Source organism: Malaclemys terrapin, chromosome 2 (assembly GCF_027887155.1).
Source record: "Malaclemys terrapin pileata isolate rMalTer1 chromosome 2, rMalTer1.hap1, whole genome shotgun sequence".
Lineage (NCBI taxonomy): Eukaryota > Metazoa > Chordata > Testudines > Emydidae > Malaclemys > Malaclemys terrapin.
This window is the reverse complement of record NC_071506.1, coordinates 83,949,297-83,974,670: the sequence shown is the minus strand read 5'-3', so window position 1 is coordinate 83,974,670 and position 25,374 is coordinate 83,949,297. Positions and strand designations below refer to the sequence as shown.

General features: G+C 38.5%; 1 protein-coding gene across 1 annotated transcript in view; it reads left to right on the top strand.

Annotated features, from left to right (window-relative positions):
• The window catches only part of LPIN2 (lipin 2), a 75,552-nt gene extending 54,114 nt beyond the window's left edge, over nt 1-21,438 (top strand). The window contains 14 exon segments of the mRNA XM_054019066.1: nt 1,425-1,761; nt 2,063-2,162; nt 5,308-5,495; nt 6,929-7,022; nt 7,430-7,499; nt 7,660-7,749; nt 9,098-9,180; nt 10,380-10,524; nt 11,972-12,120; nt 12,637-12,723; nt 14,347-14,499; nt 15,650-15,764; nt 16,849-16,952; nt 17,270-21,438. Coding sequence (XP_053875041.1) covers nt 1,425-1,761; nt 2,063-2,162; nt 5,308-5,495; nt 6,929-7,022; nt 7,430-7,499; nt 7,660-7,749; nt 9,098-9,180; nt 10,380-10,524; nt 11,972-12,120; nt 12,637-12,723; nt 14,347-14,499; nt 15,650-15,764; nt 16,849-16,952; nt 17,270-17,414 — 1,860 coding nt within the window. The 3' untranslated portion in view covers nt 17,415-21,438.
• Nucleotides 21,439-25,374: the final 3,936 nt, after the last annotated feature.

The window sequence follows — 25,374 nt, the reverse complement described above, 5'->3', positions numbered from 1 at the left end:
AGTCTCGGCAGTCTCTCCGTCACATCGTGTATCCTAGCTCCTGGCAAGCAGCAGACCTCTCGGTTTTCCCGGTCAGGGCGGCAGATAGATGACTCAGTCCCCCTGAGGAGGGAGTCCCCGACCACCACCACCCTCCTCCTCCTCTTGGGAGTGGTGGTCATGGAACCCCCATCCCTAGGACAGTGCATCTTTTGCCTTCCAATCGGTGGAGTCTCCTTCTGCTCCCTTCCCTCAGATGGGCCATCTAGTCCACTCTCCGCATTAGCACCTGTAGAGAGAACATGGAAACGATTGCTCACCTGTATCTCCATTGCTGGTGCATGGACGCTCCTCTTTCTTCTTCTGGAGGTCACATGCTGCCAAACCTCCTCACAATCCTTCTGTCCCTGCTGCGCCTGCTCTGAATCTTCAGAACATTGTGGCCGTAGAAGCATCTCCTGACGTCTGTCCAGGAAATCTTCATTTTCCCTTATGCAACGCAGAGTTGATACTTGTTTCTCCAGCCCTCGAACCTTCTCCTCCAATATGGAGACCAGCTTGCACTTTGTGCAGACAAAGTCGCTTCTGTCCTGCGGAAGAAAGACAAACATGGCACAACCTGTGCAGGTTACAACAGCTGATCGCTCACCTTCCATATCTCCGTCCTCTTAAGAACTTCCTCAACTGTTGCAGGAACTACTCGGAGAAACCTGCAGCTGAAAGCCTCTGTGCGCTCTCCCCACGCGAACTCCCAGGCAAACTCCCGCTGTTAGCCTCTGCTGTTCGCCGCTCAGCGTCGTGAATTCAGGTTGTGCTAATTACTCATACATTCCTCACCAGTGACAAGGGGGATTGAATAGGTTTCCTCGTTTTTATATGCTAAATGGTGTCTTAGCCAGGCATTTATGGTAGCACCACAGTGTGCTAGGTGCTTTCCTAAGAGAAAAAGGCCCAGTCCCTGGCCTGAGTTCACAATCTAGATAAATAAGTAGAGGGCAGGAGACATGATGTAACATATATACAGTATGTGTAAACACAAAAAGTGCAAGTATAAAACATAAATTAAAATGACGACAAATATTCACATATTACTCTTCAAGCTTGTCAGTCAGGAAGCTTCCTGTAGGCACATGGTAGAGGTGGGCCTTCAGGAAGAACTTGAATTGTGGAAGAGCTTAGAATATAGAAACATGGACAGATTTTTATACTCTGAAACTGGTAAACAAGTTCCTATGTGGTTGGCATTGCTGGGACTTTATTAATGAGACTGCATGTGAAGTTGCTAAAAGGTACATTAATCCAGCAGGCTTTTGACTTCTTTGGTTTGAAATGTAGTATCTCTGGCATAATTACTATAAGCACTTGTTAGCTAATGTTCAGAGCTGAATAAAATAAATGACATAATGCATGAAAGTACATGCGAACGAGATCTTTCTTCTTTTCAGATAAGCAAGAAGGACAAATTGGAGCATCCTAGAACAGCAACCATTACTCCATCAGAAAAGACTCATTTTAGGGTCATTCTCAGCTCTGATGAAGTTGAAGATGATTTTTTGGTGAAAGATTCTGTCTGTACGGTATTGAAACCTGAGCCAAGAACTCATCCCCTGTTTAAGCAAATAGAGGTTAAAGATTCTCTTGCGTCTGCAGTCATAGAACCTCTGCTGGAGATCCCTCAAGAATCATCTACATTAGATGCTGATCATCTCCCCAGCCCATTAGCAGATAGTCCTTCAGAAGCAAAACCACCGGCAAAAATTGACTCTCCTTCAAAAAAGAAAGGTATTCATTTTGTATTTAAAAGAACTGGTACATTCCCACAGAGGGTTCTGTGAAATTTGATGAAGTTATCCCAAAACTGTAGCTTTACACTTTCAATTTTGAGATTTAAATACAACTAACATTTTTAATTTTAAAAAAGCAACCAGAAAACTTCACAGACTACAGGCCAACTAACCTGCAGGCATTCCTGTTAGATTCCTATATGAACAATGTTCAAAGTGCAGAAAACCGTGCCTCCCACAGCACTGTATTTAATACATGTATTAATCTCAAACCATCTAATTGTTATGACAATCAACAGGGGCGCACAAGCGAAGCCAACACCAGGGGCCTCATGATATTTACTTGGATGACTTGAAGGCTTTGGAACCTGAAGTTGCCGCACTCTACTTTCCCAAAAGGTAGCTTGGAGTTAGTGTTCTAATATGGCAAGGCTTATATTGCAAAATAATTTATCTGTTAGTTTTAGGAGTGGGTGAGCCAATTGAGATAAAAGAACTGAGCCAATCCTTGTTCAAAATCCAAGCCTGTCTTTTGAGCTTTTATAGTATATAATAGGATAAATCAATATTGAACTTGTTCTGTATATCTCTCTGCTTCTGATTTTGGCAAGAAGGAGAGACAATGAAATATGATGTGAAAGATTGCTATTGTGGTATTTCTATCCCAACTGAACCGAGAAAGTGCTGGGGCCTTGTGGGAAACTTTAAACTATATAGCTATTTTGGGAGGCAGTATTATTCCCAGTGATTTGTCTTAGTGCTAATGTGTTTTCCCATGTAACTGGCATCACTGTTTTCATGGAGTGAAATGTGTATCTTTAGTGTTGCTATATAAACTGAGAGTTATTTTGTAAGAAAACGTATGTAACTGAGTTAACCCTTTTTCATATTCTATGTAGTTAAAATGTTTTAACTGCTAAGATACTCTCCAGTATGTCTTTCCAAGAAGACCTTTAAAAGGAAACATCTAAATTCTACAGGCTTTACAAACGGTCATAAAGCATCTAATATATCTGCTTCATTTCAGAGAGAATCAGTAGCAGTAGAAAAGGTGAAATATGATATATCTAACAGTTTAACTGTTAGCCTCAGGGTTGCATCCCATATGATCAGGGGTGCTTTGTACCAATTTCTGCAGAGAAATTTGGCAATGAGTAGTGCAAATAGTGGCATGTAGAACTGGTGGAGGAAACTTGTGTACTATAATGCCTGTTCTCTTAAATTGGATCTGATCATGTGAGCTTGAGGGAATACTGGGGGCAAACTTACAATTTTGTCAAAATTGATGGAGTTCAAAATTATGGTGGGGTGCAATTGTGCCATCAGAATCATGGAATCATGGCCCAGTACTGGGGGCTTCTTCCGTCAAGCCTGCACGTTATCAGCCTGTGGGTTATGACCTCCGGGATATCACAAACAGGATTCATGGGGTTGCTACCACCTTTCTTTTCTTTATAGCTAGATGTTGAGGGATCCTGACACTTTTCTGTGGTAACATGGGGTGTTATGGAAAAGCTGATCTAGTCTATCCCCTTGTCAAAGGCAGGATTATCATCAATGCAGCGTTTTCTCATGTATTTTGTCCAGTATAATTGATTCACTCAGTTGTTTGCTTAGAGACTGTATTCCACAGTATAATAAAGTTTAATAAAGGCTAACGAAAATAATGTTTATTAAAACAGTATTTTGCTATAGCCAAGCATGGATTATTTGAAGGTTTCAGGGGCATCCAAATCCTTCAGATAACTGGGGGAGCCAGCTAGCAGGCTTTGGACCTGAACACTAACTTGAGCACAGATTTTTAGACTGCTGGTCTGCTCCTCCTTTCCCAGCTGGCTCGAAAACTGCAAAGGATCTATGCATGACCAAAATTTAGAAGTTGTGGTTTAGGGTTAGTAGCCATAGGAGAGCCAGTAATCCTGTCCTGCTCCTCATTCTCCCGCCGCTTTTCTTTTCCTGCAAGATGCCTCTGTAGCTGAAGAGTTGCTCCTGAGCTCTGTTGAGCTCAGAACTTCTCTGTAGCTTGGGAACTGGCTGAGAGAAAATGGTGGGAGGGGGGATCAGGATGGGGGGTGGGGCGGGGCAAATAGGACTGCAGCAGTTCTTGGGAGCAGGACTGAAGCCTCTTCCTCCAACTGTAGCGTTCCTTCATGTGGGGAAGCGGCTGGTTTGGAAGAAGTGAGGGAACAGGACGAGCTCCATTGAGTTGGTCTTGAGAGAACCATTTCTCCAATGATGTTGATCCTTGCTCTTTTCCAACGCTCCAGGGAACAGGAGCGTTAATAGGGTTATAGATTAGTGAACCTGGATAATCAAGGTTTTAATTTGCTTAAAAGGGAGTTAGTGGAAGAAGACAACTCTGAGCATAGCAGCACAGCAATCGTCTTTTGAAGAAACAAGAATTAGTTTGCTTGTCTTTGCCTCAAGACTCTACTTTCTGTAGTATCACTTACAAAAAGCCTGCTAACCAAATGAGCTGCAGTTGGGAGCTGCAAAAGAACAAAACTCTTAACAAAATTCTTCCCTTCCTGTGCTAAGCAGTTGCCAGTCTTAAACTGTATCAACCATAATCTAGGGGTACGTCTATACTTACCTCCGGGTTCGGCGGTAAGCAATCGATCTTCTGGGATCGATTTATCGAGTCTTGTCTAGACGCGATAAATCGATCCCGGAAGTGCTCGCCGTCGACACCGGTACTCCTGCTCCGCGAGAGGAGTACGTGGAGTCGACGGGGGAGCCTGCCTGCTGCGTGTGGACCCGCGGTAAGTAGCTTGTAGTTCGAACTAAGGTACTTCGACTTCAGCTACGTTATTCACGTAGCTGAAGTTGCGTATCTTAGTTCGAACTGGGGGGTTAGTGTGGACCAGCTCTAGGATACACAAATTATCTAAACTCCTCCTGATTTTTACAAAGTGTTGGAGTGGCACTGAGGCCTTCATAAAATCAAAACTTAACATTCTAACACTGGAAATACAAATGTAAATCTGTGTTAGTTCCCTTGTCAAGAAACCACTTCTAGTATCATGAGCTTAAAGTAGTTATTTCAGCATTATCAAGAGTTTATCTTTAAAAAAAAAAAAAAAAAAAGTTATTTAATTACTGATCTTTAGGTCCATGTACCTATTCAGTTTTCAGACCATTGGACAAATAATCTCTATTTATTAGAGCCTGATGGTTTGGTCTGGATCCTTACAAAACAAGTTCCTATCACAAAGAATATGTCAGTAATGGTAGAGCTGCTGACATTCCATTTTAATATTCAGTCCTGAGATGAAAGGAAATGTTAGTGAGAGAAAATACCTTCTGTGAACATCTGAGTGCACAGATACTCAGATTTCCTTTTTCAGAAAAGAAAATTTGGCGATTGTAGAACAAATCTTTAATTTTGTAACAAAATAAATTTGAAATACAAGAATATGTAGTGCTGGGACTGTGTTTTGTATCATGTGCTGCACGTAATACTGTGGTTGCATATAACTTAAAATACATACATATGTATATGCAAGAGAATTACATACACAAAATGTGAACTCCTTTCCTTTAGTGATTCTGATCCAAGTTCCAGGCAGTGGACTGAGTCGGATACCCTCTCTGGTTCCCAGTCACCACAGTCCGTGGGAAGTGCTGCTGCTGACAGTGGCACAGAGTGCATGTCTGATTCTGCTATGGACTTGCCTGATGTCACGCTTTCTGTCTGTGGAGGTCTAAGTGAAAATGGAGAGATCTCTAAAGGTATGTAAGAAACTAAGTCAAATTAAGCCAGAAATGTGAATTGAGTACAGCCTAATGAAGTTACTTCCGGTTGTTAGTACTCTTATTTTAGAAGACTGCCATATGAAGCGTTTAGTTTTTAATTTTGGAAGCATGAGAGAGCCGAAAACATAAAATACAAGGATATGCTTTGAGTAAATCGACTACTGTGGAATCATATATACAGTATAAAACTCTCAAACATTTGCAAAGGATAGATGATGTGCATTCATATTATGGGGGGATCAGTCCAAAACTAGACAAGAAAAACTCCTATCTTCCTCACAGCTGTTTCTCTCCTTCTGCTGCACCATATGTGAAATGTCTGACCACCTTTGGTACTGGCTCCCTCTGCGTTGCTTGCTTTGCCATTGTATAAATCTTTAAAATTGTGTTTGTATCCCATTGCATGATAGACTTTCTTTTTAATCTCTTACTCAGCAAGAGGAAGGATGGCAAATGTCATAATCTTAGACTATCCTGCTTTAGAAAGGAAGATTCATCTTCCTTTCCCCTCACAAAATATTTCCTTATCCTGATCTTTTCAAGTCACATTGGTTTTGTCTCTAGACTTTCCTGTTCGATTATTCATACTCTGTAGAAAGTGAAAGTTAACCATACATGCTTCTTACTGTTTTCTCCTTAAATGTCACTTATTTCCTGAACATAATGGAGTATTTAAGTGTTAGCATCTGTTTTATTCAATATTCAAGTTTTGCCATAATATTCCTTTCCGGCGGTCAAAGGGAGCTTAATTTTTTTTATAAAGTCCAAGATCGATACACATTTTGAATGTATATCTTAGTATAAGGTATAAAAATCAGACTTGAGTTATAAAAAGCTACATTTAACAAAAATCTTCCTCATGCAGGGCTGGGGGGGTTGGGGGGGTAGGAGGGGGTGTTAGTGCGCTGCGGGGGGGGGGGGGGGACGACTTAACTCAGTAACACTGTATTTCTGTAAAACTGCATAGTTGCTGCCAAAGTCTATTATCAGTAATGGATACTTATTGGCACTCACAAAATAATGGTTACTTGTAGGTCAATGTTTAGATTTCATGATTTGATACGCTTACATTTTCTTTTTAAAAATAAAAAGTAAATCAGTCTCACTTCCCTCTTGTACTACTTTACTTCTCATTACTGTGATTGGTGGAGTGGGGGTCTAGAAGGTGAGGCCCTTCTGCAATTGAGGAAATGTTCATGGGAGCTTTCACGTTTTTCACCTGTGATGTGGACCATTTTCAGCATCTCTTTTGGCTGATGTTAGCAAGTCAGCAAAGGTAATTGAAAGCTCAAGGAAAAGGATTTATTAGTTTGTATACAAGACAACAGACTTACTAAAGGCAATCTCAAAAAGAGGAGGCAAAAATAGTTAATGTTTAACTGAATTGATAAAATGTCTTTGTATTGCAGAAAAATTCATGGAACATATTATTACTTACAATGAATTTGCTGAAAATCCAGGACTCATAGACAATCCTAATCTAGTGATAAGGATTTACAACAGGTAATTTCCCTTTACTATAAAATGTTTACATGTCCTATAGCTTTCTTTTTTTAGTAATACATTTTAAAGGTACTATATCTTTCAGTTCCAGTTCTAACTTGTATTTCCATATGTATTTTGTATTTGTGATCTTTTGCTCATGCAACATGCCTTTGAATTGCAGGTTAAAGTCAGATTTGCATCTTCTAAAGCGAGATCTTGCAGTATTTGTCACTAACAGTAAACAGTGTGCATTAGGAAAACTATTTGGCCTGAAGCAAACATTAGTTGCATGTTTTATGAGCAGCCTACAACAAAAATCAAACTTTATTTTTACCAAGCAAAGAGTATGTTGCACACTAATCTGTTATTTCTACTGAATTCAGTCCTTATTGTAGCTTCTCATCAAGACTATCTCCTTAAACCAGGTACTATAATTGGGCATTGGCTGCACCCATGATTCTCAGCTTGCAGGTGTTCCAGAAAAGTTTGCCTAAGGTAAACTAACACAAACTTGTACTTTAATGCAACTTGTGTATATAGTAATACAGAACTATAATTTTAATATTTTTGTGTATGTGCGTGTATGTATATATGTGTGTGTGTGTGTGTGTGTATGTGTATATACACACAAATTAACTAAACTAAACATTTTCAGGCTACAGTAGAGTCTTGGGTTAAAGACAAGATGCCCAAGAAATCTGGAAGTTGGTGGTTCTGGCGCAAGAGGGACAGCATGGCTAAACAAGTAATTGAAGCCTATTTTATCTTTTAATGGTTATGTGAATCAAAATCAGATGTGAAATTTTGCTCTTAACTGAATCAGACATGTGCTGGTCAGATCTTTGGCAGTCAGTGCTGTAAACTGCATGTTCAATTATTCATCGATATTATGTAACTATTTAAATTGCTTTTGAGTTTTAGAGACTGAAATATCACTAGTAACATTACCAACTAAACACAACAAATTTGGATTGAAGGATCTTGGGGCTTGTTTAAATGCCCTGCAGTTTGGACTATAGGGATGTGAATTGCAGCATGTGCTAGCATGCTACACTGTAACTCCACTGTGTAGATGCTGTTGGCACAAATTAAATTACCTAGTTTGTGATGCTGGGTACCTTTTTAGTTCATGCCAGCATCCACATGAGGGAGTTACAGCACAGCACGCTGTAGTTCACACCCAGTAGTTCCCACTGCTGGGGCATGTAGACATAGCCTTTATTTCAGGCAGTCCTCACTGTAAACCATCAATTGTCTTTAAAACTACTTTTCAAAGAAGCTGCAGTGTATTTTGGGAACTTTTGTGCAAATAAAAGGTAAATAGAAAAATGGGCACAGTGTTCTGTCAGTCTGCCCCTTACATAATTACAGTACTCTCATATTGACTAGCTATTTTAGGTTGATGTAAGCTTTCTTCCAATACTTTGAACATGCGTTTCTTTAACTTAAACACTTTTTAGAGTTTATTTTTAGTGAATTTAATGTTTCTAAAAGATGTTGGATTGAGAGCCTTGATTGCCACAAAATGGTCAGTAGCAGTGCCAATTTCCATCATACTCTCCTGCACACATGCCACAACACCAAGCTTGGAAAGGTCCACTTCTTCTAAAGATGGCTGTCTCCAAGCCCATTCATGATCTCTTAAGTGCTACTGAAAAGGCTGTAAATTTTAATAGCAATTTCTATTATAGGAATATTTGCCTGCTAGGATCAAGACCACTAAACACTAGTCTTGTACTGATTTTATTCTTTCTTTTTTAAGACTGTCATAAGCAACTTGGTTGCAAGATTTTGACCATAGATGGTGCACCAAAAAGTGCCTGATTAGAGCATTATTTACATTAATTAGTATCTGGTCTGCAGAGTCCTTCCTATTTTCCTACAAAATTAAATATTTTGAGGAGAAATGAACTATGAAAGGATCTCTTATGAAGTAGTCCCCATAATGAGCAAGTTTGAGTATCTCATACAGATAGAGTAGCAAATTTACTGTTTCTATGATAGCTATTTGGTTATGTCTGAAATTTAAATTAGTTCTTGTCAGTGTGGATGCCTAAAATGTTGGTATGTTCTTGATTCTTGTGCTGTCTTAGCCACCAGAGGCAAAGGAGGGGAAGTCTGAGGCACAAAGAACAAATGACCTGCCAGCAACTACAAAAGAACAAGTTAATAACAGGTGCGTTCCTGTCTGAAGATTCCTTTGCAGACTCAATAGTGTCATGATTTTTGAAGAATTCAATGGGGGATTTACTGTGGGAAGAAACGTTTCCTCTGAGCTACTAACAAAAACATAGTTTTGGCCAACACTTCCGCAAGAAACTGTGTGGAAGTAAACAGTTTAGGTACTAGCTATGCATACTAACTCCTTAAATCATATGAGAATATGTAGGTGTATGGTGTCTGTTGGTTTCTTATAATAAAATCCTAATGTTCATTGGTGGATTTGCACAATATGCCCCCTTTTTTTTGGTAACCTACAAGAATCAAAACAATAAAAATAGTATTGAATGTTATGAGTCAGTCACCCAAGAAATAGTTGAGGACTAGTAGTAACAAGCACAAAACTTACTTCTGTCTAGTGCTTGCTGTTAAAATAAGTCCCCATAATGTTTTATTCCCCTTGCCTCTCTTCCAAGATTTTAGAAGGGATGAGAGTAAGGTTTAAGAAAGTATATAAGTGTGCTATGGTGGTAAGAATACCCCAAGAAACTTAAATGTAACTCCAATTATTTTAAACCCTGAAACTTTAGATTAATTGGCAAAGAAATAAAAACATACAAAGTAATCTTTAGAGGTTAGCCACTAAATTGTGTAATTTATTAGCCCACCTTTAAACTTGGGTTCTCAGAGAGCTGTCATTAAGAATTATTATAAAGTACTGTCCAATATCCCTCTTCATCTGTGGTGTAACTAGTTCAATAGCACAGCAGTAGTGACAAACAGGTCTCATGTCCCTACCCAACCGTAGTCAGCTCCAATGTAAATAGCATTGTTTCAAGGCTTCACCAATACCAAGATGTTACAAGACTTCTCTTCCCAACCCTACTAGCGAACACTAGCCCTGGTTTGACACATGCTAACTGCAAACCTCACTAATCTGTAGTTGAGTTTATCATCATAGTGTGGCTTAGCCAGATTAAGATGGTGTGGGCATTTAAAAAAAAAATTTTTTTTTCTCCAAAATACACATTCTATCCATAGATTAAATCTGTACACCTCAAGGGCTAATTTTCTCAAGGCCAATGGCAAATCCTTGATACAAGCAGAAAATCTTGATACTTATAATTGGTCTTACACATATGAGAAGACATGAGTTTTAAGCCAATACAAAAATTTTTCTGCAGCTTACTTTTATTTTGGTTGATGTCCTATTAGGCTGACAGAAGATGATTCTTCTAGTGATGAAGAGTCACAAGAGCTGAAAGAATCCCTAAAAATAGATTCTGTCCCAGTGGAACATCCAAACCATGGGAACGCTATCTCTTATAAGAAGTCACTTAGACTGTCTTCAGACCAAATAGTAAGTGGTATATTTTTGCATGTTGCAGCTCTAAGTGTTCTATTTTTTTCATATTGAGTTTTTCACTAAACTTACTACAGTAACCATTGAACTTAAGTTTCTAATAAAAATAAAGTAGGACCAGAATCACTTATATGGGGTCCCACATTTAGCACTTTGGACAAGGAACAACCGGATTTAAAGGACCTCTGCTTTCTTGTGCTATCTAGGAATGCTGCAGTCTTTTAAAAAAGACTGTGTAGTTCTGTGCTATGATGAAAAATCATCCAGCAAATATAATCCTGGTAATTGTAGTCCATATTTTTTTTGCAGAAAATAGTCAAACCGCTATATCAGGACATTGCTAAATAATGTGTTATATTTTACCCCTCTTATAATTCCCATGCCACTGACTCTTATAACTGTCCAGTTGCACATATTTGAAGCAGTGTGCAGGAGTCCTGTCCAATTCTGAGTGTGATTCTTAAATTTTAACTCATTTTAGATGCACTAATAGCCCAAAATATTTGATCATTCTTTCTCATCAAGGCAAGAATTTAATTTCCATTTCTGTCCTTTTAAAGAGTGACACATACAAGTAGGAAAGGATAACATCACATAAAGGCTGCATCCACATTGGCAAAAGTGGGGATCCATAACTTATCAGTGGTGTCACTTCACCACAGTCGCAGGAGTGGAAGCTGCAATGCAGTCAAGCCTCTGATATCTTTATTATTGTTGTATCCAGGCTTATTCTGAATAGAATTAGATGACACAGTGGTAAAAACACTACAGATTCTATCAGTGGAGCTCCACCAATGTTGAATTCTGGTCCCATTTTTTTCTAGTGTAGACAAGAAACAAAACAAACTGCTTCTCTCTAGATAAGGAAGAGGCACATATTAGTATTAACAAAAGATGGCTGAGGAATTCTAAATTTAGATATTACAGATGGCCTTGCATAATTAGGTCCTTTTCATTATCATCTACTTAGATATAATTAGAAGCTCTAGAAATGGTATCTTTCCCAATCTTGTCTATTTACATCAATGAAAGTTAACTCAGTAGTAAAGAATAGCAAGGATTTTTCAGGAAGGAGATGTACGTTGATTTTTTTCTTTTTTTTTTTTAAACCAGAAGATAATTGCTGATGTAGAATAATGCTAAAATAAAACTGAGGATAGGTTCCTTTACTAGCAGAAGGAGAAAGTTGAGAAATTACCAGGATTGTTTCTTTTGGTAGGCAAGAGGGTGGGTTGTTGTATCTGGATAGTGCACCAAGCTAACATTGGATTCTTGTGAAATGGCTTTAATTTGAGGACACAATAAACATATAATTACAAATGATATTTAATCTGATCACACAAGTAGATGTGTATGAGCACCTACGACATTTCCTGTAGCTCTTTTGCTATTTATAAACTCTTAACTATGCAAAACACTTTAATAATTTTGGTTTATTTTAAAGGCAAAATTGAAGCTTAAAGATGGTCCAAATGATGTTGTGTTCAGTATTACAACCCAATATCAAGGTACTTGCCGCTGCGCAGGAACAATATACCTCTGGAATTGGAATGACAAAATCATCATCTCAGATATTGATGGAACAATAACAAAGCAAGTACCATTACATCATTTTTGCTTTTATTTAAATTTTGGGTGATATTTGTTTATAGCACCCTCCTCTGAAGAGCTTATAAAGAGTGATTCAAAGGGAGCTTGAATCCAGCCTGTCCTCTAAATTTACATCATAGTAAGAATCCCAGTGAAAGACTGCTGATTACAGTGTTCTTTGATTGTAATTTGTACTTTTACTTACAGTAATCTATGATGAGAGTTTTGAAAGAATATAAATGTAGCACGGTTGGCTTTCAGTGATATTCTGGATTTTTTTCCCCTCCAGTTCAGTGGGTAGCTTGAGACTGGGTGTAGTGGCTTGCTATTGCATAGTGGGCTCACTAATGGCTCAATCCAGACTAGCTACCAAAGCTTTGACGTAACCTCTAGAATCTGTTGCACAGAGATTCTTTGAATCTTCCACAAATATTTGTTGCAAAACAAATTCAATGACATGTATTTTTTTAATGTAAAATCTCTCCTTGTATACTTAGTTCCGATGGTTCTTGTTTTTAGGTCTGATGCCTTAGGACAAATTCTCCCACAGCTTGGCAAGGACTGGACCCATCAAGGCATTGCAAAACTCTACCATTCCATCAATGAGTATGTGTCTTACTTTGAAGCAACCGGGTATTTGGGATTACTGACTAACAGAATTAAAATTAATCAGATTAACTGAGTTTCTGATTTAGACCACCTTTTCATGACCTAAATAACGAAAAATAAGTTGTCTGCTACAAACTAAATTATTTTACATTAACAGAACTTTCTAAAACACGTGCTATTGCTTTGCCCATCAACTACCACTTTACCTGGTAATTTGGTCTTTTCCATTGTATTTCCAAGGAATAGATTCAGATTTTAGTTTTAGAAATTGTAGTTTTAGAACAGAAATTCTAAAGACATTCTTAATTGTTGTGCTGGTTGGGAAGCAGAATTGTAACTGTTCTTCAGATTGCAGTGAGTGTCTGTTATACTTTAAAAGAATCATGAAAACACTTAACTATTTTGTAAAAGTTATTTGAAATGTAAGTGTTGGGCCTAAACTGTGTGCTTTCAGCTATTCATATCTTGCATAATTTTATACATGTACGTTACTGAACTCCAGATGTACATTGATCCTGCTTCTTAAAAATGTTCAGTTCTTTAAAAAGCATAGAGTCTAGTAATCTTTTAAATTGTTTAAATTTAACTTGACAAATATCTTTTTCCCTCCTGAATTGGTCCTTTGTGTGGCAGACACTTTTCAAAAACATATTGTCAGCACCATTATTCACCAACAGCCCTGGGAATAGTATTTAACTGCATTTAGTATTATGCCTGAGGGATAAAAGATGAGTAATTGTTTGAGGATATTTCCAAATAATGTATTTTTAATGGATTCTTTTAAGTTGAAGTTTAGAATCATTGCCTTGACAGATTAGATTTGAGGCCTTGGAACCTTCATGTTGACCTCAGATATAATGCAAAGGGTCAAAAGTTGCCTCTTCTTATTGTCAGTGGGAGTTGGGCAGAACTTCAATATCTTATGCATTGGAAGCAGTAATCTTGGCATTGTGAGCCAAATTTCATCAGGCCTCTAAAAATGCACTTGCATCCACTTGCACACACAAGACCCAACACAGTGAACATGCTCAAATGCAGCTTTTTTCATATGAATAGACATGCCTGCGAAGTCTGCAGGAGCATTTTTAGAGATTTACTGAAAACTCGTTGTTCAGCAGTTCTGATGTGACATACTGTAACCAAATATTTTTGCCTACAAGCAACAGAACATTTTAATATCCAGAAATGGAGTCCTTATCTGCAAATGCACGTTTAAGTAATTGCTATAACTAATAGAGGGGGTTGAATGAGAGTTGGATATAGGGTTGTTTACAAAATTAATTTTTTTTGCCAGTTATCCAGAATCACCAGGAGAGCAGATACTAAGTACTAAGATCACACTGTTACAGGTTAGATTTATGCATAAATCTAACCTGTAACAGTGTGATCTTAGTACTTAGTATCTGCTCTCCTTTTCCCTTCTCTATTAGGCTTGCTTTTTGAATCTTTAAATTATTACAGACTCTTCAAATTAGGGACAACCTCCTCTACCTGTGCATGGTGAGTGTACAATGAGGTTACTGCCCTGATTGGTGCTTCTAGACACTACCATAATACAGGGATCTTGGCAAAAAAAATTCTTTGGCTGGAATATAAACTAAGCAGAATATTCTTCCTTAGGAATGGCTACAAGTTTCTGTATTGCTCTGCTCGTGCTATTGGAATGGCAGATATGACAAGAGGGTACTTACACTGGGTGAATGACAAAGGAACAATCCTACCCAGGGGCCCCCTGTTGTTGTCCCCCAGCAGCTTGTTCTCAGCCTTTCATAGGTAAGCACATCGGTATTTTATTGGCATTTTTATTTGTACTAAGGAGGCAAGGAAGTGGGCAGAGATAAATAGAAAAGGTGTGAGGAACTGAGTTAAATGGCTGCTTTATGAACTATCCTTATACCATTGTTTCTATTTTTACCCCTGCAAACTGAAGAGGGCCCATGGTTTTATTATGACCCCCTGAAGCCATTTGCTGATTCCAAAAAGTTTCATTTGCAATCTAACATTTGTGATCATATATGCATGTATTAAAAGCTGTTACAGCAGGTAAAATGTCAGTCTGGTAAAGGAGGTGTTTGTCCACTCCTCTCCCTCCCATCCTATGACTGACACTTAACGTAGGGTTCTGTACGTATCAGTAAAATTCTGTCCAGAGAAGTATGGCTGCAAGAACTGCAGAGTTGAACTTCCACAAACTAATCTGGATTTCCCAGCTTTTCACTACCACATTGCATGGTATTAGAACCTTTGGAATTCTACATTGTAACAAGAATGTAATGATTAATATTACTTCTTACAAAGAACCAAGAAATGTTCAACCTTCTAGATTTGTTATCTAAATATCTGAGACAATCACTGTTGGAAACTTCAATAGACTAATCACTTGTCACTGATAATAGCTAATTAAGGTAAATGTAATATAGTCTTAAGAAAAGTAAAATAAAAATGAACTGACACAGTAAGTTGCATCAGCAGTGGCCCCAGTTCTACCACCAATAGTCACTGGTAAAACTGCCATTGACTTCAGTGGGAGCAGGACTGAGAGTAGGCCTAATGTGTTCCTACATATTCTCACTTGCCATTTTTCCTGATCTGCTTAAATGATCCTCTGAGGTGGCAGAGACCTTGTCAGAGCAGTTATGAATTTGGTATGGCATGAAAATTTACCAGCCCAAGTGCAGAATCTGTTGACCTGCATTTTACTGCGATTGTCGGTAAAGGAAAAAATGTTTTGTTGGTCTTGGGCAAGTGGATTGGTTTTGTTTTTGTTTTTTTTTCTTTTTCTTACAATTGGTACAATATCTGTACATTGGAAATTTCAGCCACACAATGTACTGTGAGAATGCAAACACCAGTTGAATAGGGGGAATTACCCCTCTGAAATGGTGATTTAGGATTCAGTGATTGTGTTCAAATTTTATTCTAGGGAAGTGATAGAAAAGAAGCCTGAAAAGTTCAAAATCGAGTGTTTGAATGATATCAAGAACTTGTTTGTGCCGAATAAACAGCCTTTCTATGCTGCTTTTGGAAACAGGCCCAATGTAAGTCTGCACCTTTCTAATTGAAGGGTCAAAACACCCAAACAACTTTTATTTGTGAAGCAAGGGAAATAAGAGGTTTTTTTGGTCCTTTTACAAATGTAAGAAGGAAATTGAACAGCTTTAATTTATTAAACACCTGATGACCTTTCCTTTTTATGGCCAGTCATACAAACACACTTAGAAATAACTTGGCTCGTGCAAGCTGTTCTACTGGCTTTGGTGGAACTACATGTATTAGTGAACGGATTATCACTTCAAAAGTTTCTTTTCTCTTACTTAATTGGCCTCTCAGAGTTGGTAAGACAACTCTCACCTGTTCATGCTCTCTGTATGTGTGTATATATATATCTCCTCAATATATGTTTCACTCTATATGCATCCGAAGAAGTGGGCTGTAGTCCACAAAAGCTTATGCTCTAATAAATTTGTTAGTCTCTAAGGTGCCACAAGTACTCCTGTTCTTTTTATGTATTAGTGAAGTTACTCACATGTAAATGTTCTCAGAATCTGGCCTTTAATAAATATAACATTCCATCCTTTGGTGTTTCTGCAGCGGTGTTCACCACGGTATCTGAGAGCCAAAGTTTATTAATTCCATAGTAACTTAATGCAGAAACTTTCTTCTTTCACACAATTCTCACTTTCCTCTCTCCCTGTCTTGTCTTCAGCCACACAGATGCTGAGCCCTGAACCAGCAAGGAAGGGATGGGCCCCAAAAGTATTGCTTTTCCATTCCAGAAATGGAATATTCCCCCAAAGGAGCATTTTGTTGTTTGTGGCCTAAGGCCTAGGAACAAATCTTACTTCCCAGACACTGGCTGGAAGTTCATCTTATTTGTTGCTGTATATTCTAACCCTTTCTATGCTGTCTAAGGTTTATGGCTTCTAAATATGTCTGATGCTTTGCATGTCTTCTTTTTAACTTTTGACGAGCCAAATTTCAATTACTTCAATCTGCTTTTAAATGTATTCATGTTCTTTCTGTAAAGTTTTTTTTTTTCTATTGAGCAATGCTCACTCACATAAGGGAATCTGAAAGCAGAGTAATAACTTCCTTCTGCACCACTGTTCATGCTTTCTGCAGGATGTATTCGCCTACATGAAAGTGGGAGTCCCAGACTGCAGAATATTTACAGTGAACCCAAAGGGTGAACTGATCCAGGAACGGACAAAGGGAAACAAGTCCTCGTAAGACCATTTTTATTATTTCAAATGGTCAGAAGAAGTGGGGGAGGGCTGAGCTTCAAGCAAGGCAGTAACCATTGTAACAGTGATGCTATAATATGAAATCTTATTATATTATATTAAGGAATTGTGTGAAATCCTGCCTACTAGAGATCTTCAGCCTCATATGTACTGAAATGTATTCAGAAAGAAAATGTAAACTAACAAAGTAAAGTGGAAAATAGCTTTTGGAGGAACACTGCCTCTTTGACTGTCGGCTTTTGGAATTACACTTCTAAAACTGTGCAACAATAGATAACCCTCTTCTTTTTCTAATGTAGGTATTTCAGGCTAAGTGAGCTTGTGGAACATGTATTCCCACTACTCAATAAAGAACAGAGTTCTGCTTTTCTATGCCCGGAATTCAGTTCCTTCTGCTATTGGCGACAACCATTTCCTGAGGTGAACATGGAAGACCTAGCCTGAACAACTCTGCGCACACGGAGATGGGATTTCATATCCAGTCATTCAACTTCAGTTTAAATGTGAAGAGAGAACTTCTTTTCTGGAGATGCTAATTTATACATTGGTAACATGAGTCTTACTTAAGACAATACTTTAAGTCTATGGGTTTGGCACAAACAAACAAAATGCAAAGTTTCTGCATCTCTGACTTTGCTTGACTTTTTAAGGCATTTAAGATCCGCCTATGTGACAGCAGCGGTACTGAGACACTAGATGGCAACACAAAGGTGGAGTTTTTGCTGCATCTTTGCCTTTCCATAGATACAAAACTTACCTTAAATATAGACCTTTTTGTATATTAGTCTCCTTAATATTTTTTTTAAAAAAGAAGCCAAAAAGTGCATGGAAGCTGCCAAATAGACTATCAGCCATGTTATAGCAGTTATAGACTAATTTTCAGATTGGTAATTAGGCCATTTTAAAAAGGAGTAACTGTCTGAAACAACTATGGCTCCATTTCTCATAAACAAAATATAGAAAATGTCTTAAACATTAACCACCTGACAGAAACTGAAGCTATAAAGTTCCTCCTTAAATGTAAATAGTATTGTCACATGTACAGTCTAGTGTATATTAAAGGTAGAGGCTGTGCTTGTGCAGCAAGGTGCCACTCATGTTAACTCTGCCTCTTACATTTTTCTAAACATACAGTGATTTGACCATTTTATGAGCTTATTGCTTATTTTAAATCCCAAGCTGTCTTGAGAAGTTTCAGTATGCCTTTTGATTCTTGAATGACTTCTGTTATTCCCAAGCTGCAACCTTCCATGTCAATTTTCAGTTGAGAGAAAGTTGAGGAAAAAGCTTTACTGTAATAGCTGAGAAGTTGGCATTTCTTTACAGCATTGAAATGCATATATGTGTGCACAGTGTGTAGGCCAGTAAAAAGCATGTATAGATTATATTCAGGGAGTCGTCATTGAAGAAAATTATGTATTTATTTTTTTTAATTGAATCTACTGCAGGCCTTTCCAGAATTCTGTGTTAAGGGTTTTCTGTTGTTGAAGCAAGTACTGTGCAGCAGTGAGCCCCCAGGTGTAAGGTTTGTGTTCTGAATGCTGTATAGCAGAGCAAAGCCAACAGAGTTTTCAGGTAAATGACAAGCAGTGCTGTGTGGCCATTCCTTGGTTTCAGACCAGCGCCTATAAATTACTGTATTATGCGAACTGCCTCATAGGCCTAATACTTACCAACTCCAAAAGCAGTTTGCCTGCAGTCTTCACTGGGTATCCAAAAAATTCTTGAAGGCAAAGGTTTTTCCTTTTGGTTTGTACAGCAAACGTAGGAAGGGTATAGTATTATAAAGCTGGAGTGAAATTCTGTGCTGTGCCTCTTAGAGGTGCAGAGTGGAATTGAGGATGTTGACCCTAGGCTGTCAATGAAAACGGCAGTTTTGGTAGATTTTTTTTTTTAGAAGGAATCTTTTATTTCCTTTGTCAGTCTGAGAATTCTCCATGTGAGGTTCCAACATCAGGTGCTAGCTCCAGTCAACTGAAAAACAGATTCACTGAATATTTTTGGATCAACATATCATTTGAAGTAGGTTATTTCTAATGATTAGAAACAGCAACTGGAATTATAAGCAAGGAGGTGAAGTTGCAAAGGAAAGGAAAAAGCGAATTACATCAGTTTGAACTTTTCTGTTCCATATAAACAAATGATTTAAATGGCAGCCTCATTAGAGTATATGGATTTCATGGTATGCTAATAATCATTTCCACAGAAAAGTTGGCCATTCCCCAAGTCTACCTAGTGGTTAAGTAGATGGGACTACATTTTTTTCCATGATCCAAACAAATGTCTAAAGATGTTGTTTTATAAGTTAGTATTAGCCGCAACCATAATTGTACAAGGATTACTCAGTCAAGAGCCCCAGTCTTTGTCTTTAATGGAAACAGTAATGGGCTGCAAATGCTATTGCTGGTTTGTTTCACAGGTTCAGATCAGAACGAAACATGGCCTATTTTATAGATCACTGCACTGAGCAAAGGCTTATAAACCCCAGTCTTTAAAAGCCCTGTAGCTGTTTTTATTTTCTTTCTTGGTTTCTTCTAATAGGGAAAGCCATTTCCCAAAGGGTACAATTTTCATAAGTTGCTTTGAAAATCAATGAGATACAGGCTATTAAGTGCGAAGATTTTCCTCACGGTGATGAAAAAATCTTTCCACAAAAGGAATGGACCTGCATCTCCTAGATCAGTTCTTCTGTAGTAGTCAGAATTTCCTTCAGCACTTCTAGCTCATTCTCTGGTGGCCTTGGCTTAATGCAATTTTTTATTAAGTACTTGATGAAATTCCAAATTGGGCAAAAGGCAAGAATGTGACTGTATCTTACTTTGCTAGTTTCTCTTAACCTAGGTTTTCATGTTCTCTACAGTTTGACACATGCAGTGATGAATTCTGTGCACTTTAAGGTGGGGGACAGGGTAAAATCAGCATAAAACCTGTTTTAAACGACAAACTGAATAGGGTCAAATGTCTCCTTTAAGCACCAGTAGTTTAAATTAACGTGAGCACTTGGATTGTGTTGCAATTTTGGGTGAATTTTTGGCATTTAAGGATTTCCAAAAAGCTGCCCTTCCACTCTGTCTGTGATGGTTACAATTCTGCTACATAGTTTTTGAGTCTTCCTGATATGCAAATTGTTTTTTTAATTTGAAACCAACTTGCATTTGGAGCCCTACTCAGATTAGATGGTAATAATACTTTAGAATCCATTTTGGGGACTGAACTTGGTTGTTCTATGCAGACCATTACTTACATACTTAGGGAGGTAAAATGTCCAGTATTCCAAACAAATTCTAGAAAAAACATCTTATTAGAACTGTCAAATGGTAGGTTTGTGCTACAGTATTACAATATGAAGTGGATACATTAGAATTACACATTAGTCTGCTTCCTTTATTTTACCTTAGTAGAAATAGATGGTTTGAAAACAATGTTTGTGCTAAGCCTATTTCAGATCAGCACAAATTAACTCATTCTTTCTGTGAAAGAGAGGAGCTTTTAAGTGTGCGTACACACACGCACACCTCTTAAGACTGTTGTTGAAGATGCAGATCCCCTTTGCATTGGAACAGTGTTTGACACCATAAACTTCCACAGTATTTATCTGGGGATAAAAAAGGAACACTGCAGTTCAGATCTGGTCAGTCCACTAGACACTACCCATTTCTGTAGTGATTAAAGATCCTAACTTAGTCACTTGTATGTATAGAGGTAAACATTTCTGGATTTCTTTTTTACTTTCATGTGTTTAAGCTTGTACTTCAAAAATGTGGGACTTTTAATCTTTGAGTATAGAAGTGCAGGTGTGATACTGGATCATGTATTCTTAGCCTCGTAACATCATTCTACTGTTTCTAGAACATAAGTCTTCAACTGGAAAAGTCTTAACACTTAAATCAACTAAATTACATAACTTCTGACAAACTCTGAATCAGTCTGGCAATTGTAAGCCAAATGGGTAAAAAGATTCATTTGACATTGTATTCAAGTCTCCTAGAAATAGACTCCTCAACATTTGAAGGAGGAGTTTAAAAATAAGCAACTAAATTACAACTTCATTATGAAACGTTAGAAATGTCTAGTGAATTTTAGATGCCTTTGAATTGTCACTTTTGCCTAAGAGAGTTTTGTTTCCTATGTTAAATCCTGCTAAGCAGGATGAAACTCTGCTTCGTTTTTTTAAAAAAACAAGTGTTAATTATCTCCAGATGAAAGCTGCATTTTGATTTGTTTTTAAGGTGAGGGTCAGGAGAACTCGAATACTTTGTTTCATTATTAAATTGAGGACATGTGAAATAGTTGATTGTTAAACCACACAATCACTAATAAGTTAGTGTTAAATAGTCAATTCTGTAAATATGCTAGTACAATGGTCTTTGTAAAGACTGGACCGTCTTTGGGTAAATAACCTACACTTTGGTGCAATGTTTATTGGTGTTCAAAACAATGTTGCCACAATAAACAGACTTAAATTAAAGAGTTTTCTTCTCTTTATTCTTTTTAAAGAATGAAATTCAGTGGCTCTTATAATAGATTGCCAAAGTACTACATAAGGATGTATGTAAACCAGCATTTCAGATGGAATCAGATTTATCTAATGAAAATACCTATTTAAAAAAAAAAAAACCATCAAGAAGAAAAGCAAATGTTCTTTTGGAATACTTTCCAGGGGCTGATTAATGATATACAATTACTGTCAGGTTGCTGATATTGTTCAATTCCGTTACCTGTACTGATAAAAGTAAACATGAGGTACTAATACAGATCATGTGTCACATACAGTCTACTAGGGAAGTTTACCTGTTCTAGTCACTTGCTATTTTCAATGAGTTACTCTTCTCCAACCAGGTTTTTTTACTCTATTCATGATAATCCATCTGATTCAGTAACTTCTAATATGGGATAGTAGTGAATTGTGTACAGAAATACTCACTAGACAAATAGTTGTGCCTTTGACTTTTCACAGTATAAATGAATGTGTGCCCTTCCCACCACTTAAACATCAAGCACATAATTTCCTCTTGTACAGAGTGCTATAGCTGGGTCCCAAACCACCTCAAAACTACTGGAGTGTGGGCTCTGCTACAGCAGATGTGGTGCCACTTCCTGCCAGCCCTCCTGGTGCACTCTTTGCCTACTATCGGCCTGGGGATAGCCAGGGCCGGCTCCAGGGTTTTGGCCGCCCCCCCCCCCCCCCCCAAAAAAAAAAACCTGCAATCATGATCTGCGGCGGCAATTCAGCAGGAGGTCCTTCACTCCAAGCGGGAGTGAGGGACAGTCCGCCGGACGTGCTGCCCCTCTCCGGAGCAGCCGCCCCAAGCACCTGCTTGCCAGGCTGGTGCCTGGAGCCGGCCCTGGGGATAGCACATGTGGCAACTTAAAGTAACAGATTTGCAGTCACTTACATGGCCACAAGTAGCATTATACGTGGGATTGCCCACAATATTTTCTTAAAGTGGCAGAAATAATCTGTCCCCCTTCTAGATACAGGATCCCAGACAAGATGGACAAACATCTGGACTAGAATGGCAAACCCTTAAGTTCAGTCTGCATAGACCTATAGGAGATGCAAAGTCCTAATGTCTCAGAGCAGCGATGGCAATGGAAAAAGTTGACATAAAGAGACTAGCTGTGGTGCTGCTGGGTTGGAAAGAACACAAGTTCCAAAAAGGTACACACACAATGCACTTTTTTACCTTGAAAAAGCAGGCCTATGATTACTGAAGTTAGTCACATTCAGAGAGGGCAATCTGACTATTTCCTCAGCTCTAGTGTGGGAACACTGTTCTGCACCTGCATCAAAGAGATCGGTGAGGGGGATGAGTGATCTGATCAGAGGCACCAGCTGAACTGACTGGTTAGCTAAAAACTGCACCTGCAATATGTCTATGCTCTTGTAGCTAAGACCTCCACAAAACCCAGACCAATGTTTCAAACTGGATGACTCAGAAATGGCTTAAAACCCAGGCAGAAATTGTGATGGAAAAGCCAAAGGTGAATAGCAAAGCAGTCGGTTTTAAAACAAACACACTACACTTCTGCTGGCTGTGCTGCACATATTCTCTTTCCAAGGCTAAAAAGAGAGGGTAGACAGTGCAAGGTTCAGGCTTTACTTTTCCTCCACTTACACTCTTCCTAGACATTACTCTATACACAAGCATATTCCCATACAATTGGAAAGCTGTCGATTGTAAAATTACTCATCATATTTATTTGAGATACTATAACTGCTTAATATTTAATATTATACACCCTTAAAGCATATATCATAACTTAACACACCACCAACTGGTTTTTACTCCCACTTAACTTTTTAAGGATGTTCTTTCAAGCTTTGTAAAGTCTGGTGCATACCTTGCAGGTGATTTGATGTTGGAGTGAGCACGGGTCTGTCTTGTGACAACAAGAGACTGACTTGCACTTGGTTCCTAGGGCAGTGTGGTGTTTTGAGTCTGTTCCGTTCTCTCTTGGTCCATCTGTGTCCTGCTGATCGAGTTTCAGTGGACTGCATAGTTCACTGGCCTCTATTCAACTTCTTTCATTACTGCTTGCTGTAGTAAGGCTGGGGCTGGACACCACGATACATGTGCATCTTGACATCAAGCATGGTACTGGGCTACTATTAATGCAGTCTGTGTGAGTGTTTCTCCACTCAAGAATAGCTTGCCATATTTTCTCTTTGGCTTTTTGCACTTTTTAAAAAACAATCTAGTCACAGCACAGCATTAATTCCTATTCCAAGGTAAATTGCACAAGCTTACTGAAAGTAACTTGTGGTCTGTCCGAATCTATACAGTTCGGGATACCACGTTGATTCTTTGTCTATGATGGTTGCTATAGTAGTTCATCTAGTTCACAGAAATGTGAATAGTTGTCTATAATAATGAGGTGGTGTTTGGTGAACAGGTCCATTTCTACTTTGCTCCAAGGTCTGTTGAGCAATATTTTTTATCTTTTAACGGCTTTGTCTTTCCTCACCTGTATCACATCTGCTCACCGGGACTCAGTGGCCAAACATGACCAAGGATTTCTATGTGGAATCTCTTTCCGGATACAGACCTCTGTTTTAGAATAGTTCTGACATTCTTGTTTGTTCTCAAGGATCTGGGTATTCTGCTTTGACTGCCTTTATATATGATGCTCTCTTGCAAGCTCATCTCATCTCAATAGTTCTAGTATTCTTGAGAGGTCTTCGTGTATGACTGCCCATCCACAGAATGACAGACGCTAGCTCTTTTATGGTTTGTTCTCAGATTCTTTCCAACCTGCCTTGAAACTGGCACATAACAGGCTTGACTGATGTTTTCTGTTAGATTGAAGATCTCATTCATGTTATATTTCCATGCTGTAAGGCTTCTCTGGCTAAATCAGCAGCAGCAGCACTACCTCCTGTACTTCTCTATCACTGATTCATTAGACAAAGCTTTTTTTTTTTTTTTTTTTTAAAAAGGGGAGCTTGCCTGCCAACTGGGTTTCCCTGAGCGCTCAGCTCACATTGTTTCCATGAGTCATTTCTAGGACAGCCACCAATATTGAGTCACACATTGTCTGGAGCCAACTTCTGGGAGGAGTGTAAGAAAACTTAAGGAGTCTCTCACTTCTTTGCCTATACTAGGAGCAAACTGGTTGTCATAATAGTTGGCTCACAGAGAGTTAGGCCATATGGCCTATGTCTACACTAAAAGATATGGCTTGAAAGCATGAAGCGGACTTAAGGCAGAGGAAAATACACCCCACCCCCCTTATACAGCTGCTTGCTTTGTCATACAGCATGCTAACACTTAAAGCTGCACTGCAGTTTCGGGAAAACAACCTAAGTCTTCCCCTTCTTTCCCTAGAAGCTGTAAGTTAGGAAGCGTTTAGTGTGCTTTCTGGCACTGGCTGAGAGACAACAGCTGCTCCGCTTAGTAGTTTTCCTACTATACACCACACAAAATCCTAGCCTCAGCTTAGCTATAACTTGCTCACTGGAAACCAAGAATGTGCCAACAACTTCTGCTGAAGATTGTGTTAAAGTTCCAATAGAGATTCTGATACTTTGCTTATAAAAACTACAGTCAAACAAATCTATGAAGAAACTTTGTTCCTCTGTCATGGAATTCTGAGTCAGTTTCTTCTCTAGCTGATGTATTAGCTTCTCAAACTTACCCTGAAAGCTGAGCTCATTCTGTTTCCAAGCAATGAGCTAAAGACTTCCCACAACAGAGTTCTTAAGGGGCTTCTATTCCAAAGCTACCACTTCAACTGTAACAAGATGTTGACTAGATATATATTTATCATACCTTATCACAGGAAAGGGAGTGCTTACCTCCTAACAGTTGTATTCATACAGAGACAAAGAGCTGTTCTGGATTTGTCAGTAGAAAAGTTAAAATATTTACACACCACTGCTATAAATAAAACTCTACATAAA